The sequence below is a fragment of the Telmatherina bonti genome, assembly GCF_933228915.1.
Source record: "Telmatherina bonti genome assembly, chromosome: 24".
Taxonomy (NCBI): domain Eukaryota; kingdom Metazoa; phylum Chordata; class Actinopteri; order Atheriniformes; family Telmatherinidae; genus Telmatherina; species Telmatherina bonti.
In genome coordinates this window covers 18299620-18316672 of record NC_136633.1, presented here as the reverse complement: position 1 = coordinate 18316672, position 17053 = coordinate 18299620, and the positions used below count along the sequence as shown (strand labels likewise).

General features: G+C 42.5%; 1 protein-coding gene across 1 annotated transcript in view; it reads left to right on the top strand.

The window, feature by feature from the left end:
* Positions 1-1028: 1028 nt before the first annotated feature.
* LOC306774115 (cadherin-13-like) overlaps positions 1029-17053 on the top strand; it is a gene marked incomplete at both ends in the record, with an annotated part of 34279 nt that continues 18254 nt past the window's right edge. The window contains 6 exons of the mRNA XM_079264098.1: positions 1029-1052; positions 1557-1736; positions 1836-2089; positions 11120-11262; positions 12731-12958; positions 13980-14198. Of these exons, the coding sequence (XP_079120224.1) occupies positions 1029-1052; positions 1557-1736; positions 1836-2089; positions 11120-11262; positions 12731-12958; positions 13980-14198 (1048 nt within the window). The remainder of the gene's footprint in view (positions 1053-1556; positions 1737-1835; positions 2090-11119; positions 11263-12730; positions 12959-13979; positions 14199-17053) is intronic.

Sequence of the window (17053 nt, the reverse complement as noted above, 5' to 3'; positions counted from 1 at the left end):
CCAGGGGGTCGCCTTGCCCGGAGTAGAGCAGGAGGGCCGGTGACAGATGGAGGAAGAAGGGTCCCAAATCACAGAGTCCCTCAGTGTGTTGGTGGTATTTTGCGGTTGCTCACCGGTCTGTGCGGTCTCCTGAGCTTTTATGAGCTGCTTCTCCATCTCCACAGGTAAGGGAGGGACCGTTTTTAGAAATTCCACATTTGTGGAAGAAATATTTCTCATAACCGGAGACTCTTGCTTTTGGCGTTCTGCCATGGTGGCCATTTTGGAATCATGTAGTTTATCAGTCATAAACATTGCTCATGTTGTTGTTACATTCAGTGTTCAGCTTCTGCTTCCCAGAACTTCTCTTTGTCCTCAGATATGGCCACATTGCACAGTCTGTTCAATCAGACGATACTCTGTCAGGTTGCCCCGTAGCCGTGCCTCACGCCACTGATTAATTATGTCAAGTGTCCTTACCGATATCCAAGGCTTTCTTGGGTAACATTGTGAATAACATGCTCTGCTTAAAGGTCATCAAGTCGGCCACTTTGTCACTAGCCAGGGCATTGAAGGTGTGGCGGATAGAGGGGCAGAAGTCTGTGGCAGTGTTTGGATCATTGAGTAGGGAGGAGTCCAGGCAAGGCTGGGTTTTGGGATGCTGGTTGGATTGTAGCATTAGCTGAAGCTGGTCCATCAGCAGACGGTGATCTGTGTTGCCAAGCTCTGCTCCTCTGTATACATGGCAGTTGGTGGCAGATGACCTCCAGCGTCTGGAGATGAGGATGTGGTCCAGCGCTTTTCTTGTTTTGCCATCTGGGCTGTACCAGGTCCAAAGATGGATACATTTTCTGGGGGACCAGGTATCTCTGCCATCACAGCAACACAGAGGTTGTTGTGATATTTCATTTGTCCCAAACCAGAAAGGTTCCTAAGCCTGACCGAGTACTAAAAGAAGCCTCATCAATCCTAAAAATTTTATATCAGCATTCATTCCTCAGTACTACAGTCTCAAAACATGGCTTTGTTATACTCAGTTTGAAGAAGAAATGGAGGATGGTGTGTGCACGAAGGTAAGAAAAGATGTGTACATCATTAACCAGCTACTATTGAACTTCCTCTGGCATTATGGTATTCATCGGAAGTTTTTGTACACAGTGCAGTTAAGTGCAGAGCTATGAAGACACTCAGCAGGAAGCCAAGGCCTCTTCCAATTTCCTTTTAAATTATACACAGCAGGTTATCTTGGAGAAGCACCAATCCATGCTGATAGGTACCAAGTCCACATTTTCACTCATCAGTTCAGACTCATTTCCTTTCATTTACATATTCAAAGCACATTTATATGGTGCATGTTTTCTTACATCTTTCAGTTTGCCTTCATATGCTCCTCTAAAACTCACCAGACAATCACCTGTTGAATTATTTTCAAGTTACATGAAGCTTCAAGTGTAAGATTTTTGTTGATGTTGTCCTCTTTGTTTAAGTCTGATTTGTTCTTAAATTTCTAGAAGCAGCATCTTCAGTTACCCACTTTCTGTCTTTCTTCCTCTCTCTGCCTGTTTTTTTTTTAACAGTTTGAGGCTCGTGTGCATGAGGGCATGACATGTGTCATAGCTTACCTGACAGTTGGGGACCGAGACGACCCAGGCGCAGGCGCTTGGAGAGCTGTTTACTCTATAGTGAGCGGAGATCCTACTCATAGCTTTCAGATCCAAACTAACCAAGACAACGAGGGAGTGTTGTCAGTTACCAAGGTAAAGTATTGTAACATAAACTTTTCTTTAGGTTTCTGAACTCAAGTAAAGTGAACGAACTTATGAGACCTAACATTTCCAATCCTCTTCCCAAATCAGCCGTTAGACTATGAGACCGCTACTTTCCACACGCTCATCATCAAAGTTGAGAATGAAGAACCTCTGCTCCCCGAGGTTGGCGATGGCACCAATTCCACCGCCACTGTCAATGTCACAGTTGAGGACATCAACGAAAGTCCCGTGTTTTTCCCAGACCCTATGATAGTCAACAGGATGGAAAACGTACCTTTGGGAAGCTTCGTGGCTTCTCTCAACACCACAGATCCAGACATACTGGACAATCAGAGCATAAGGTAAGGATCTTTGGAACCTTGGATCAAACTGGTTGAAAAAATATACCAATAGGTTCAGTTAGATGGGACATCTAGGACTAAAAGTTTGGGGGACACGGGGTGGGGGGACCTTAGCCCCCAGAAAACGCCAGAAAATCTATAGCTCTTCAGGTACTGGAGAAAATATGTGTCCATTTAAAATTAGCAGATTTTTCTCCTTAATTTAATTTTTATTGAAAAAAAAAAAAAAAAAAAAAAAAAAAAAGCATAATTTAAATATTATATTTAAATATATAGTGGTGGGCTGTCAGGGCCAGGGCCTTCTCTGCTGGCCTAAATACCATCAGAAGCACTGATATATACTTAAAACTTATATTCTCATTTTATTCCATGAAATTGTTTTAATTTATTCTCAACTATTCTCTTAATAACATAGCCTTTTTCTTGGCTGCACTACTTCCATTACCTGTATGTGAATGTTGGCATTTTTTTGTCCAATCAGATTTCAGAGTCTGCATTGCCATGCCAATAAAATCTGCCGAGGCCTTCAGAATTAGCAGTGCTGGCTGATATAATTTGAACTATATTAGCGATGGGTCTTTCTATTTAACCAGTCAGATTTCAGAATTTGCCTCACAGGGCCAGCTAGCGGGCCTACAATAACGTCAGTACTTTGTTTGCCACTTTCAGACCAGTGCTTACGATCGGTACCACTGGCTCACAGCTTCTGATGAGCTTTGCAAATTATACTGCTGGAATGCTTGTTATTTGCAAGTGGTCGACTTGCTGTTTGACGTCACAGAGGGTTTGCAAACTTGAGTTTTCTGACCATGGCAGCAGGACAGCAGCTACCGATAACTGTTCATAACTTATATGGACAGAATTTCTAGGCGCAGCCGAGGTGTTGAGGGGATCCGGCTTGGTGGCCTCAGGATTGGGTCCCTGCTTTTTGCAGATGACGTGGTCCTGTTGGCTTCATCTGGTCGTGATCTCCAGCTCTCCCTTGAGCAATTTGCTGCTGAGTGTGAAGCTGCTGGGATGGGAATCAGCACCTCCAAATCTGAGACCATGGTCTTCAGCCGGAATAGGGTGGATTGCCCTGGTCTGGTCTGGAGTCAGGTCCTGCCTGTGGAGAAGTTTAAATATGTCAGGGTCTTGTTCACAAGTGAGGGAAGGATGGAGCGTGAGATCGACAGACGGATCGGTGCGGCGTCTGCAGTAATGCGGACTCTGCGCCGGTCTGTCGTGGTGAAGAAGGAGCTGAGCCAGAAGGCGAAGCTCTCGATTTACCAGTCGATCTACGTTCCTACCCTCACCTGTGGTCATGAGCTGTGGGTCGTGACCGAAAGAACGAGATCTCGTATACAGGCGGCTGAAATGAGTTTCCTGCGCAGGGTGGCCGTGCTCTCCCTTAGAGATAGGGTGAGGAGCTCGGCTCAGAGTAGAGCCGCTGCTTCTCCGCTTCGAGAGGAACCAGTTGAGGTGGCTCAGCCATCTGGTTAGGATGCCTCCCTGGTGAGGTGTTCCAGGCACGTCCCTCTGGGAAGAGACCCCGGGGAAGACCCAGGACACACTGGAGGGATTATATCTCTCGGCTGGCCTGGGAATGCCTCGGGATCCCCCCCGCACAGTTGGCAAATGTGGCTGGGGAGAAGGAGGTCTGGGCTTCCCTGCTTAGGCTGCTTCTACTGCGACCCGACCCCGGATAAGCGACACGAAGACGAGACGAGACGAGGCAGCAGGATGGCACCAAGCCACTGCGGGGCATTTGCAGGCTGCAGTGCATTTGAGAACATTTGGGGAGGCCAGAGTTGATCTCCAACTGTATGAACAAGTGCGCAGAGAAACAGAGCTCCACAATGAAAAGTTGAAGAAAAATAGGGAAATATTGAGAGTGATAGACTGTGTCATATTTCTGGGTAAACAAAAACTTTCATTAAGGGGACATGATGAAAGCGCTGGATCCACAAATAAAGGAAACTGGAGCTTCTTCTTTCTCGCATTTCAATTTATTCACAAACAGTGTTTTGTGGGACATCAGGGATAATACAAAATGATCTGATCCATGATATTGGTGACTAGATGACAGAGAAGATAAAAAATAAGGTACATAAGGCACCCTTTGTCGCTGTTATGGTGGACGAGACAATAGATGCGAGTCACAGCTCTCCCTGGTCCTGTGCTATGTGACGGAGAAGGCAGGTGTCAAGGAGCATTTTATTTTACATATGAAGATGTTACAAGTGGCAGAAGAGCTGATGACATTGCAGCACTTATCATCCGTTTCATGGAGGAATATGAATGTCTGGATAAAGTTGTGGCGCAGTGTTTTGTTGGTGCAGCAGTGATGTCATCAGGACTAAATGGAGTCAAGGCCAAAATTAAGGAGAGGGTGCCTGTGGCCTTATTCATTCATTGCTATGCACATCGACTAAACTGAGTTTTGACTCAAGGGGTCTCGAAGATCAAAGAATGCACGATCTTTTTTGGCCACCTCAATGGGCTAGCTGCATTTTTCTCCAGATCCCCTAAACGCACGCAGCTACTGGATAATATAATAGTGTTACACAAACTCGTAGCAGTACAGCTCAAGAGTGGTTAGTACAGTTTTTGAAAAGGGAGAAGCCTTCAAAGAAGTTTTCAGCCACATTCTGGAACATCACTACGAATAAGATGATGACTGTGTGCACGTCTAAATGACAATCATTGAAGTCTTCCTGCGCAAAGAAAGAAGGATGGATTTTGTTTATAATAAGTCATCTCTGGTGAGTTTGATATATTTGATTAATTAAGAAAAAATGTTTTGACATGCTATAAGATCAAAATTTATTCTGGACTGCAGCAGATGATGCGCAATTGTGGTTGTAGTGTAGAGGTTTGGGTTTCTTGCTGTGTTGCTAACAGTATTAACCTCATCATTCTTCAAATAGCCTCTTTCTGTATTGCAACAGCTTGGTTATGTAGCGTTTTTAGTATTGATGGTTTATGAGATGGGAAATTGGTGGAATTAGGAAGTTTATTAAGTCGGGTAAGTCCCCACTGAAAGCCCAGGTACCAGATGCACGGCCCGCCATTTAAAAATGGTCATTCCCAAGATTCTACAAGGACTTACTGAACCATCACTCCACCTAATGAAGCCCCTGAGAGTATTAATCAAGCCAGTCACTGCACTTTAGATTGCTTCAATCAGAATATGTTTTTTTTTTCTCACTGTAACTTTTCATTTATAGAGAATATGGTGTTGAAATTTGTAAGATACTTTGATAAAATATCAGATTTATTAAAGCAAAATTAGGATACACTGTTCACAAAAAAGACAAAGGAATAGATGACATAAGTTTGTGTTTTCTTTTTTATCAGTATAGTCTAATCTGGAAATCAAACATGTTTAAAATAAAGACAAACTACAAGCACTGTACCAAAGTCTTTGAAAGACATATGTTTACTGCTCGGTACAGTGTATTTTTTTGGAATTTAAACAGAAAATAAATTACACACATTTACAGTTTTGAAAAAAAATACCTCCATACTGTAATATGTCAGACGGGGATACAGTTAGAGTGGCCATATCTGTATTTCACTCGAACGATAACTGTTGTGAATCAGCTGCTACTCTTAAACATTAGATAATTCTATTCTTGATCTATCAGTCTACATATTATATTCTATTATACCATGGTCAGTGTAAATGCTGATGCCGATTTGCATGCATTATTTTCTGTATATGCACATGTAGTTGGCTCAGTTAAATCACTGTTATATCACTATAATAAACTTTGTTGTGCGCAACTGAGGGCAGAAAACAAGACAGACAACTAGACAGTCCTAGCTGTGCTACATTCAAGGAAAGCTTGGAAATGACAACGTGGCCTCTTTTCAATGCCAATAATGAAATCAATGTATCTAAATTGTTTTAGGGGGTCTTAAAGATATTTTAGGGAAGCTCCAACCCATAGACTGTATATTATTCTATTCTATTCTACAGTCATTTAGCAGACGCTTTTATCCAAAGCGACTTACATATGAGTGAGAACAACACAAGCACGAAATCAAACAGTAGAGGACATCGTAGGAAGGTGCTAGTGGACTGTCCAGTTAGACGCAGGTCCTTCCATGAAGTGCTACAGGCTTTTTTTTTTTTTTTTTTTTTTGTTTACTCCCTTCCCACCCCATAATATCACCTATGTTATAATACGAAGACTTAATACCATAAAGTTTGTTGCAAAGAACTGGGCTAACCTTTCCAACTTCCCAATAAATACAGCTATACTAAGTGTTGAAGTGCTCCTTGAAGAGCTGAGTTTTCAGCTTGCTCTTAAAAGTAGACAGGGACTCTGCAGAGCGGACAGAGTTTGGGAGATCGTTCCGCCATCGGGGCATAACAGAGGAAAAGAGTCTGGCTAGTGATTTAGTCCCACGGAGTGGTGGTAACACAAGGCGTCTTTCACTGGTGGAATGTAGCTGTCGAGAGGGAGTGTAGGCCTGGATTAGGGAGTGAAGGTAGACGGGAGCCGTTTGAGTTATTGTTTTGTACGCTGGCAGCAAAGCTTTAAATTTGATGCATGCTGCAACCGCAAGCCAGTGAAGAGCGATTACCAGGGGAGTGACATGAGTTCATTTGGGTTGGTTGAAAACCAGATGCGCTGCGGCGTTCTGGATCATCTGCAGATGTTTAACAGAGCACGCAGTCAGACCTGCCAGTAGGGAATTGCAGTAATCAATGCATGAGATGACCAGAGCCTGAACCAACAGCTGAGTCGTGTGTTGTGTCAGGTATGGTCTGATTCTCTTGATGTTGGAGAGAGCATATCGGCAGGTACGGGCAACCGAGGCAACATGGACCTTAAAGGTCAGCTGGTCATCCACCATGACCCCAAGATTCCAGGCAGCAGGCGTAGGAACAACTGTGACAGAGTCAAGCTTCACACTTAATTGCGGATGTAAGGAAGGATTGTCTGGGCGGACAACGAGCTCTGTCTTGGACAGATTGAGCTGAAGGTGGCGAGCCTTCATCCATGCCGAGATATCAGCAAGGCAAGCTGATATTCTCATTGAGACGGTTGTGTCATCTGGAGGAAAGGAGAGGAAAAGCTCAGTGTCATCAGCATAACAGTGATGTTAAAAATGGACAAAGTCTCTGTGATGTCACCCGTGGGTTTCAAAAGAGCTGAATTAAAGCTCAATTGGCTGTTCTTGCAGTCGCCATCTTGGCAGCACCATGCTGTATTTCCTCTTCCGGAAAATACAAAAATGGGCAAAAAGTTAGTGCTGAGAGGGGGGCTGTGGGCATGGGAGTGGATGATTGACAGTTATTATACTCAAACCAGCTTGTAGTTAATAGCTTTCTGAGCTGACCTGGAGCGAACCAGCTAATGGTGGGTGTGCTAAATCTAAGTCACACTGTTAACCGACTGAAAACCAGGGTTTTTCTACACTTTGCTTTTTTGCACCAGGATATCAGGTATCTGTCAATCAAAAGGACACGCCCCTAAATATGCTGAATTTTGAGTTAAATTACTTCTAACTGGAGGAGTTATAAAAATATTAATTTCCCTCACAGTTAATCTGACCGATGACACCTGGACGTGTTTTTTTTTTGTACCAGGCTGTAAACATGTTTATTTCTGCTGTGAAGTCTTTTTTAACATAGGAGTCTGTGCGGATTTGCTCTGTTTTAGAGCCCCTAGTGGATGGATGTAAACTGCAACTTTTGGCACTTTCACATAAACTTCTTCTCTATTAACTGCCAGAGGTTGCTTCTTGCTCCAGCCCTTCTAAAACAGGCCTAATAATGCCCATGTCTGAGTTGTTTTAAATGAACCATAAAACCATGCTTAGTCTATGAGAAAACCACAAGTTAAAGAGCAAAAAGCAGCACTTAGTCGTAAAAATGTGTGGAATTGTGTCTTGTTGTCCCATCCATAACACTCCAAGTATGTATACAATTTGGATAAATGTATTATTTGACAAATAATTGTTGTCATTCCTGTTGTTTTTGCATTTCTTGTATTGTTTATGTCATGTCATGTTTCCTGTTGTATTTTAAGCTGGGATTTAACATGTTTTTGGACATCCCGTCTGCATCCTGCTTGGTTAGCCTGCACTTGGGTGTCACACTACCCATCCTTTTAGTCTTTTTCAAGTTCTGAGACTGGAAGTATTTCCCCTCTCCTCTGGTAGTTAAGATGATTCTGATTTCAAAGCTTGGAAAAAACATGACGAATCACGTAACATTCTGTTTGATCCTCTTCTTGCTATGCATCTTTATTTTTTTATTCTGCCTCCAACATCTGGTCCACCTTTGGCCCACACAATACTTGCCAGCACCGTAACTGAGCCATAAAAGCCTGAAGTAGTCTGGATCCAATCCAAAAGTGTGCTATCTGTGGTATCTTACAGCTGTCAGCACCTGTTTGCTGTGGTCATGGCTCTCAAGAGGCATCCTGTTCATTAATCATCAGCAACACTGAATGATATTTAACCGTTTTGAATGCTTTAATATTTTTAACTGTATTCGCTCTTATTCTGAAATTTCTGCTGCCCACCAGCTCTTTCTGCCCTACATGCAGTTCAGAATGTGTATTTAGAGGAGCAGCTCTGCTACTTCCACATAGTTTCATTATATTTTTACAACCTCAAGAGGATCTTTAAAAGGGATCAGCATACAGACATTTGAAGATATTTCAGTCTGATGATGACTGTTTTTGTTAATGCTCTTTGTTGACATGTCCATCAGTATAAAATAACAAAATACATGATCATCATCCGCTCTGTTTTATGAAACTGCATACATTCCAGGTGAAAACCTTCACATCCATCTGGATTCATGATGAGTCAACAAACAGACTGAAAGGTTGTGTGTCTCCAGGACTGGAGCACCACAAGAGACTGTACTTTCACCACTTCTCTCAACACTGTATACCTCAGACTTCTAATACACCTCTGAGTCCTGGAGAAATACTCAGAAAGAAGGTCTAATAACATTTCTTCAATTTTATGGTATCTTAAAGTACTGGTGTCCACTAATGACTTCGGGGATTACCACCACAACAGGCACCGACGACCTGACAGCCATAGTTCAAGCTGGCCGCCTCAACAATAGTGGCGTGGAATATAGTCCACTCAGACTCAATATCCCCCGCCTCACTTGGAACATGGTTGAAGCTGTACTGGAAGTGGGAGTTGAAGCTCCAGCAGATGTTCCCAGCAGACCCTGACAACGTGTCTGTACCTGCCAAATCCAACCAGAATCCTTCCCACCATCTGAGCAATCTCACCACCATGTGGTGATCATTTGAAGTTTTGCGTCTCTGTTCATCAGTGTCCAAGACATACAACCACAAGTCCAGACACAACTACAAAGTTAATCATCAAACTGCGGTGTAAAGTGTCCTGGTGCCAAGTGCACATGTGTACACTCTTATGCTCACACACGGTGTTTATTATGGATAACCCATGATGAGCACAGAAGCCCAGTAACAAAACACCACTAAGACTAATATTAAGGAGGCCAACCTCCCAATCACACCCTTCCAGGTGTTGTTTTGCTTGCCTTGCTCTGTGGGTGTGCCTCTTCTCTCAGCAACAAGATCCTCACCGGTTCCTCATCATGTAATCAGTTGTAGCAGGATAAAAGACCAGGTCAGCCATCCAGTCATCGCCAGATTGTCATTCATCTTGTGAGGATCCTTCCTGCCTGTCTGCCCGCTTCCAATGAAGTGGCATCACTGCACTATTATTCAAAAATATAACATGTTGACATTTGATAATTTTATTACTTTTTCTTTTGTGAAAAATATATTCAAGTGTGTTTATGGTCTTGCACCCACTGTAATGTGCCAGTTAGCGCAGGAGTACACCAACGAAGGGGTGAGAACCAGAGCTGGAGTCAGTGGTAACTGCAGAGTGAAGAGGTGCAGGACTGTCCTGGATCAGTCTGCATTTTCAGTGAAAGGGACACAACACTGGAACTATTTACCTCTGGAGCTAAAGTCTCAATCAGACCTGAGACTGTTTACATTAAAGCTGAAGCTCTCTTTAAAGAGCAGCCAAAAGTGTGAGCACTGAACTTTGACAGATATGTCATGTTGTCTTTTTTTTTTTCTTATATGTATTCTATTTTATGATGTATTTTTTCATGAACTTTTTGTTTTTTACTGCACTAACACCTTGAAAAGCCTGACCAGGGATGGGGTCCGTAAATCAGCCACCGAGATGGCAATGTATTCTTGTACTGTCCCTGCCAAATAAACAAATAAATAAATAAATTCTTTGTCTGTTTGCCTGTCTGCCTGCCAGCCCACCAACCTGCCTGCTTGCCAGCCTGCTACTCTTCTCCAGATACCCAATAAATCCTTATCTGTATCCACTCATTGATCCATGTCCGCGCTGTGATCCTGGAAGTTATTCAAACCATCACACCAGGTCTCACTACCATTGCCGACATGAGCGTTGAAGTCCCCCAGCAGAACAAGATATTCACCAGAGGAAGTGCTGTCCAACACTGTCCAAGGACCCAAAGAAGGAGGGTACTCTGTACTGCTGTTTGGTGCTTAAGTACAAACAGCAGTACAGAGTACCCTCCTTCTTTGGGGTCCTTGGACAGTGTTGGACAGCACTTCCTCTGGGGAATATCTTGTTCTGCTGGGGGACTTCAACTTCAGAAAGCTTCTGCAGCCGAGGATCGGACCAACAGGATTCCCACCTTCAGCCACCACAGTCTTTAAACTAATTGTATTTTTCTTTCTCTCAGACCTAATTCAGTGAAAGTATTGTCTGTGATGCATTCAGACTACCACAAAGTTTTAATCTAAATGCTTTGAAAGCAGGTTTAATACTTCTAAAAGCTGTTGTGAATTTATTGAAGTTCTGTATTGTATGTAAACAATACAGAGCATTCAGATATGTTGACATGTGCGTCTTTGACCTGTTTCTGTCTGAGTCGACCACTTAAAACAGGCAAGTAAAAACATGAAAGATGAGGGTTTGGTTGGTTTGAGCTAATTTTCACCTTTTTAAAGATAAGTCCTTTTTTAAAAACCCTTTTTGCAGATATTCTGTTCTGCGAGACCCAGCAGGCTGGTTGAGTGTGGACCCAAACAGTGGACATGTCAGTACCTCATCCCCACTGGACCGAGAGTCTCCTTTTGTCCATGACAACAAGTACACAGCTGTTATCATTGCTGAAGATAACGGTGAGTTTCCATGACTACATAATAAGCTGATGAGTGAATATCAATTCCCTGCTTTTCCATGAAGTCATTTTTTTTTAATTCACGCAGCAACCAAATAGGCATGGACCCCCACCCCACACTGTGCTGAAACCATGACTGGCTTTATGCTTCCTGTCTCCAGTGATGCATTCTGGCTGAATCTTTTTCTGTCCTGACAAAATCAAAGTAAAGATCAATTTCAATGTTTAGCCTTACTTTACTTTTTACAGGGTCATCACAGGGCCGGCTCTAGGAATTTATACATGAGGGGGCAGGCAGAAACATGAAGGGGGACATCATGTGTACACATGATGATTTAGTTTTAATTTTCTGTCTTTTTCATTTCTGTCTTGTTTTAATTATGGGTGACAATGCTGTAGGCATTAAGGCATGCATATTAATATCACTGCGTATATTCTACTTCTTCTGTTTACTTGCCTAGTAGAGATGAATCAGCTGAGGTGTTGTGTTTCTCAGACATTTTCAATTGATGAAATGATACAGAAACATCAAGGTTACCAGGATAAGTAAAACTACTCCTGTACTGTAGCTCCATGACTGAGTAGCTTTTTTTTTTTTTTTTTTTTTTTTTTTAAACAAAGGGTTTACGTTTTAAGATCTTATTGGACGACAGGATTTGATGACGTCCCTTTGTGCTCTTTAGCACCTGGTCTACAAAGTTAGTGTGTTTGGGCTCCAAAGCACTGCTTCCACATGAACAAAACTAAATGATAAAACCTTGAGTGGAAATCCGTGTCTGTATGACACAATTTTAACACTGACAGAGGCTTTGTAAAGTCAAAGCCTTGCAGGGCCCCTGTGTTCTTGGGGGCCCCACTTGGGGGGCCAGGGATGTCTGCTTTAAAACATTCACTTTTAGAATAATAGGTCCTTTATTTGTCTGTATATAAACAGTTAATGTCCAAAGTATGAACAAAAATATTTATGAAAAAATGAATGGTGAGAACCCACACCTTTGCTACATCCTGTAAACTCTAGTTTTACATTGTAAAGGTGGAAGAGGCTGATCACCCTTTACACATCTTGTCTTTGCGTCTTGAGACATCATATGATGCCATGTGTGTGTTTTTGTCTTTTAATAAACTCTAAAACACTGCCAAGTCAGTTTTTTTTAGAACCATGAATACCTGTGATTCATGCACCTGCAGTGCAGCAGTGGTTTGGTATTATTTGGATTAAATAAGTTTGGCTGTGTAGTTGGGCTCTTACTAAGTTGGGATCCTTGATTTTAGCTGAAAGCATTTGAACTTGTCTACATGAACACATTTTAAGCTTAAAGCAAAGCTCACCATGTTTTACTGCAGCCACTCTGTATTACTGCTGTTCTGGCATCTGTCCATATGATCAGCAGTTCTACAGCAGAGCAGCACATTTTAAGAAGCGTCTGTCTCCTGACCTAACATGTTTCCTTTGCTTGTTGTGTTTGCAGGGACCCCTCCAGCCACAGGCACCGGTACACTGATCATTCAGCTGGAAGACTACAATGACAACGCCCCCTACGTGATGCCGTCGGTAGCACGAGTGTGTGAGGATGATGTGAATGGAGTTGTAGTTGGTGGTTGGGACAAGGACATCCCTCCCAACACTGCTCCATTTAAGATAGAACTTGGAAAGCAGCCCGGCCTGGATGAAACATGGAAAGTTACCAGAGTTAATGGTGAGTATTTGATCGAAACTTACAAATGTTTAGCATAAAGATGGAGTTCTAGAACAACACATGCTGTTTGCATTGAAAGAAGTCTAAAGTTGTTGGTATGAACACATCTTTTAACACTTCAACAGGCCTAAATCCACAACAGCTGATTTCCTCACCAGTGATACTTTTTATGGTGGAATTGCAGTGTACCAAAGCAAGTGTGTCAAGGTACACGGCACATCAAAACGAGCAAAAAAGCTGTTTAGCTTCTCCACTAAAGAGGAGCCACCATCCTCAGTTGAGAGGCTGTTGGGTCTGTATTTGGTTATGTGCTGGATCCCCCACCACACTTGCCTGGAGTTGTTGTTCTTAAAGTCTTCAGTCCTCCTGCTATATGCAGCCTTTGCCTCCTTAATACCTCTCCTCAGGTCTGCTCTAGCTTTGCAGTAGAGCTCTTTGTCCCCTGACCTGAAAGCGATGCTCCTCTCCCTCAGCATCCAACATCCAAGCAGCGCTCTTCAAAACTACCCACCATTGTGTAACCTCTGATCTTGTGTTCAAGCTCTTGTTTTCATGAGTGCGTTCTAGTCAATACTGCAAGTTACACATGCAACACATTATTTCACGTCAAGAGAGGGCGGGATGGATGGTCCTCAATCACCTCTGCTGGATGAGACGGATCTGACCAGCAGAGAAAGAGTCCCCTCCCAGTGATATGGACTGGTCCTACCCTCATCTCAGCTGATGGACACTTTCAGTGCTTTTGTGTCCATCAAGAGAGCTGCTGCTTGTGGCTACCACAACAGTAGTTTTCCTAAGAAAACACTGTTTTCTAGAAGAGTGCCTGATTGTACGGAGTCTGATGTGACAGCACTTCTTCTCACCTTTAGTTCTACATAGTTCAGGTTAAACAGCAGCTTTCTTTCCAGAAGTCTCCACGTTATTCTCCAGTCCTGTGTTTTCAGAAAGCAGTGAGTCAGCCTACAGTTATTACTATCCATGCAACCAGTTAATCTCTTTTCTCTTTCTCTCTTCCTTTTAGACACACACTCCCGAATCATGCTTCTGCACAGTCTGAAGAAAGGCAACTACCGGCTGCCGCTGATCATCACTGACTCGGGGTTCCCCCCTTTGTCCAAAAGCACAGAGCTCAAAGTTGAGGTGTCTGCCTGTAAGAATAAAGAGAAGTCCTGGACGAGAGCCCCTTTGAATTGGATCAGCCTTTTCATCCCACTTGCAATTCTCCTGCTGATCTGTGTCCGTAAGTTCCATCACACAAAAGCTTGTTACATATTCCATGAGAGGGGAGAATGTTTTTCTTGTTCTCGAGGCCCTGATAAAAAAAAAAAAAAGACATTTTGTTCCCGGGGATGTGGTTGAAGGCGGTTCTCATCACATCAGGCTTGCAGAACGTCTTTCTTGTGGGGCTTCAAGAAGTACCATGTGATTGGTCAGACATTTGAGGTGAACACAGAAAACATTAGATGGACAGTTGCCACTTCAACATTTTTGCTGATGCAGATAAAAATAATTGCTGATTAAACAGCTGATCAAGGTGTGAAGAAAGTATCAATAATTTTTACAACATGCAGCTTTTAAACACCGATGCAGCCGCATGCAAAACCCTCCCTGCCGTGGACGAAGTTTCTTGTTAAATAATGAGATAACTGGGTTCCTTGCATATAAAAGCAGACATCGCTGCTTGCAGTGATCCCTACCCCGTCGCAGGTGAAGCTTCTCGTGAATGATGACTTTGTGCAGTGGAGTGGAGCAGTGGTTGTAACTGGAAAGAGGGAGACATGGAGGAATGAGACAAGCTTTGATGGGTGAAAGGAAAAGTGAAAGGGAATGTTTGACTTCAGGACTAAAAGATGAGGAAGTCTTAATTATTTCATCTTGGTTCTACTAGTTTGTGTTTGACTGTAGAATGAATCAACTACATCACCTGACAGTCTCATTCATGTTTTTTTTTCTGTCTTCAGCTCTCTTTCCTGCTTTTCTTTTCTTGTTCTCTTGACTTTAATAGAACATGTCCATTTTTTTTTCAATACTGAGCACATATATTCACCAGTCCAGGCCAAAAAGACCCCTCATACCTCATGGTGCCCTGCAGGCCCCTGTACCACCACCTCCTGGGTCTGAAATGATGGAAGCATATCACCACCAGTCAAGGCCTCTCAGATGGTCCTGGTTAGCTGATAGCAAGCAATAGGCCCCATCTGGTACAGGAGAAGATGTTAGTTTTTCCTCACCCAGCAAGGCAACAAGCAGTTATGAAAAACATGCTGTGGGTTGAGGGCCTTTTACACTTTTACTTTTTATGCATATGTTGTCAAGACTGTTTCTCCCATCAAGGTCCATCACCTTAGAGTAACATTTACGGATGAGGAAGATGAATACAAATGCAAATAGGAAAATAAGTAATAGTATTGCAGGAGACAAAATTCTAACAGTTTTAACAAGAAAAAATGACTTATTATTATATTTATATCAAAACTCAAATCCTCAGATGTACAAGATGTGCGCATGAAAGTAAATACTTCATATCAATTATCGTCAATATTTTATAGGTAGCTAGGATGTTGCTAACCATTGGTTAGTTCATTTAATTCATATCAGTTTGGAAACACAGATCTCAAGTTCACTTTTTATGTGTTTCATAACCATAATTCCAAGTCTTAGGCTTCAGTCATACCACTCCAGACAAGATTAAAACACCCAAGCAGATCTTTAAAGTTGCATAATAATCAAAAAGAAATACGTAGTTGCATGAATACATTTATTCAAATAAATAGAAGCACAAGTCCAATTTATTTCCTATTAAACACACTTTGTACAGTTGTGCAATAATAATAACAAAAACCAATGTGTACACTTTATATGAAACTGTTTAAAATTTAAATCAATCTTAATGCTGTTTTTCACTGTGATAAGCAAAGGTATAGGGGTGTGCACAGTTAACAAGATGCACTGTGCCAGTGAATGGAAATGGAGGAGATGCCAGAAACAAAGGTTAATGATGTACAATTGGTTTCTGGTTAAATCAGTATCCAGTTAATCAGCTGAGTTGGTTTCAACATCTCACCGTTGAAGATAAGCCTAGGGGGAGCAGGCAATGGGTGATCAGTGAAGTTAGTCATCGTTTAACACGTGCAGCATTACCTTGTGTTGGCTCTATTGAAACTAAGCGTTAGGGCAGGGATCCCCAACCCTGGTCCTCGAGGACCGGTGTCCTGCAGGTTTTCCAACTGGCCCTGCTGCACCACAACTTATTCAAAATAATGTGTATTTTGCAGACATGTGCAGAGCTTGTCTGAGTCAGGTGTGTCCCAGCAGGAACAGGACCGGTCGTGGAGGACCAGGGTTGGGGATCCCTGCATTAGGGAACAACCACACATTGAACTCTAACATTTTTTCTTATGACAATGCATAACTTAACCGAGAAAGTCAGCATGTTACTTCAGATGCTCACCTGAGCATGCTACAGCTACAGCAGTGAGTGGAAAGGAGATTCATTACCGCTGTGACACCGGAAGTGAAATATTGAAGTTGATGCAGCTTTCATGATCAATGGGTTACATTAAACTTCATCTTAGCGTTCTCCGTGGCCATTTCGGTCAGGATAGCTTGCACATCAGGTCAGTCATTTTCAGTTTAGATTGCAAGGTGCTCCAGTTGTGTAATGAATTTGTCGAGATCAGCAAGAACACTCTGAAAGTTATGTCGCTTTGCCTCAAGTTTTGTGTATGATGCCAAAAAATGCCATTTTATGCTCTGCTAGCTTGCTTTTTAGCAATATTGCAAAGCCACTGGTTGAAGAGTCATCCTCTTCCTGTTCTTTCTTCTTCAACATAGACAACATAATGTTAAGCACTCAGCACTCAATATTATGTATATCATTGCTGTCCGATGAAAACCATTCATGTCCACTTTTGACGTTTTTGACTTTCTATAATATACGGCATGTTCACATTCTTCCCTATCAACTGACACTTTGGATTTCTATGTCAGCTGTAAGAGCTGTGAATCAAGAAGCACGTATCTCCCGCGTCCGGCCAACTCATCCGCCTCCATTGTTAGGAATACTGTATGACAAACAACACGACTTACCTGTAA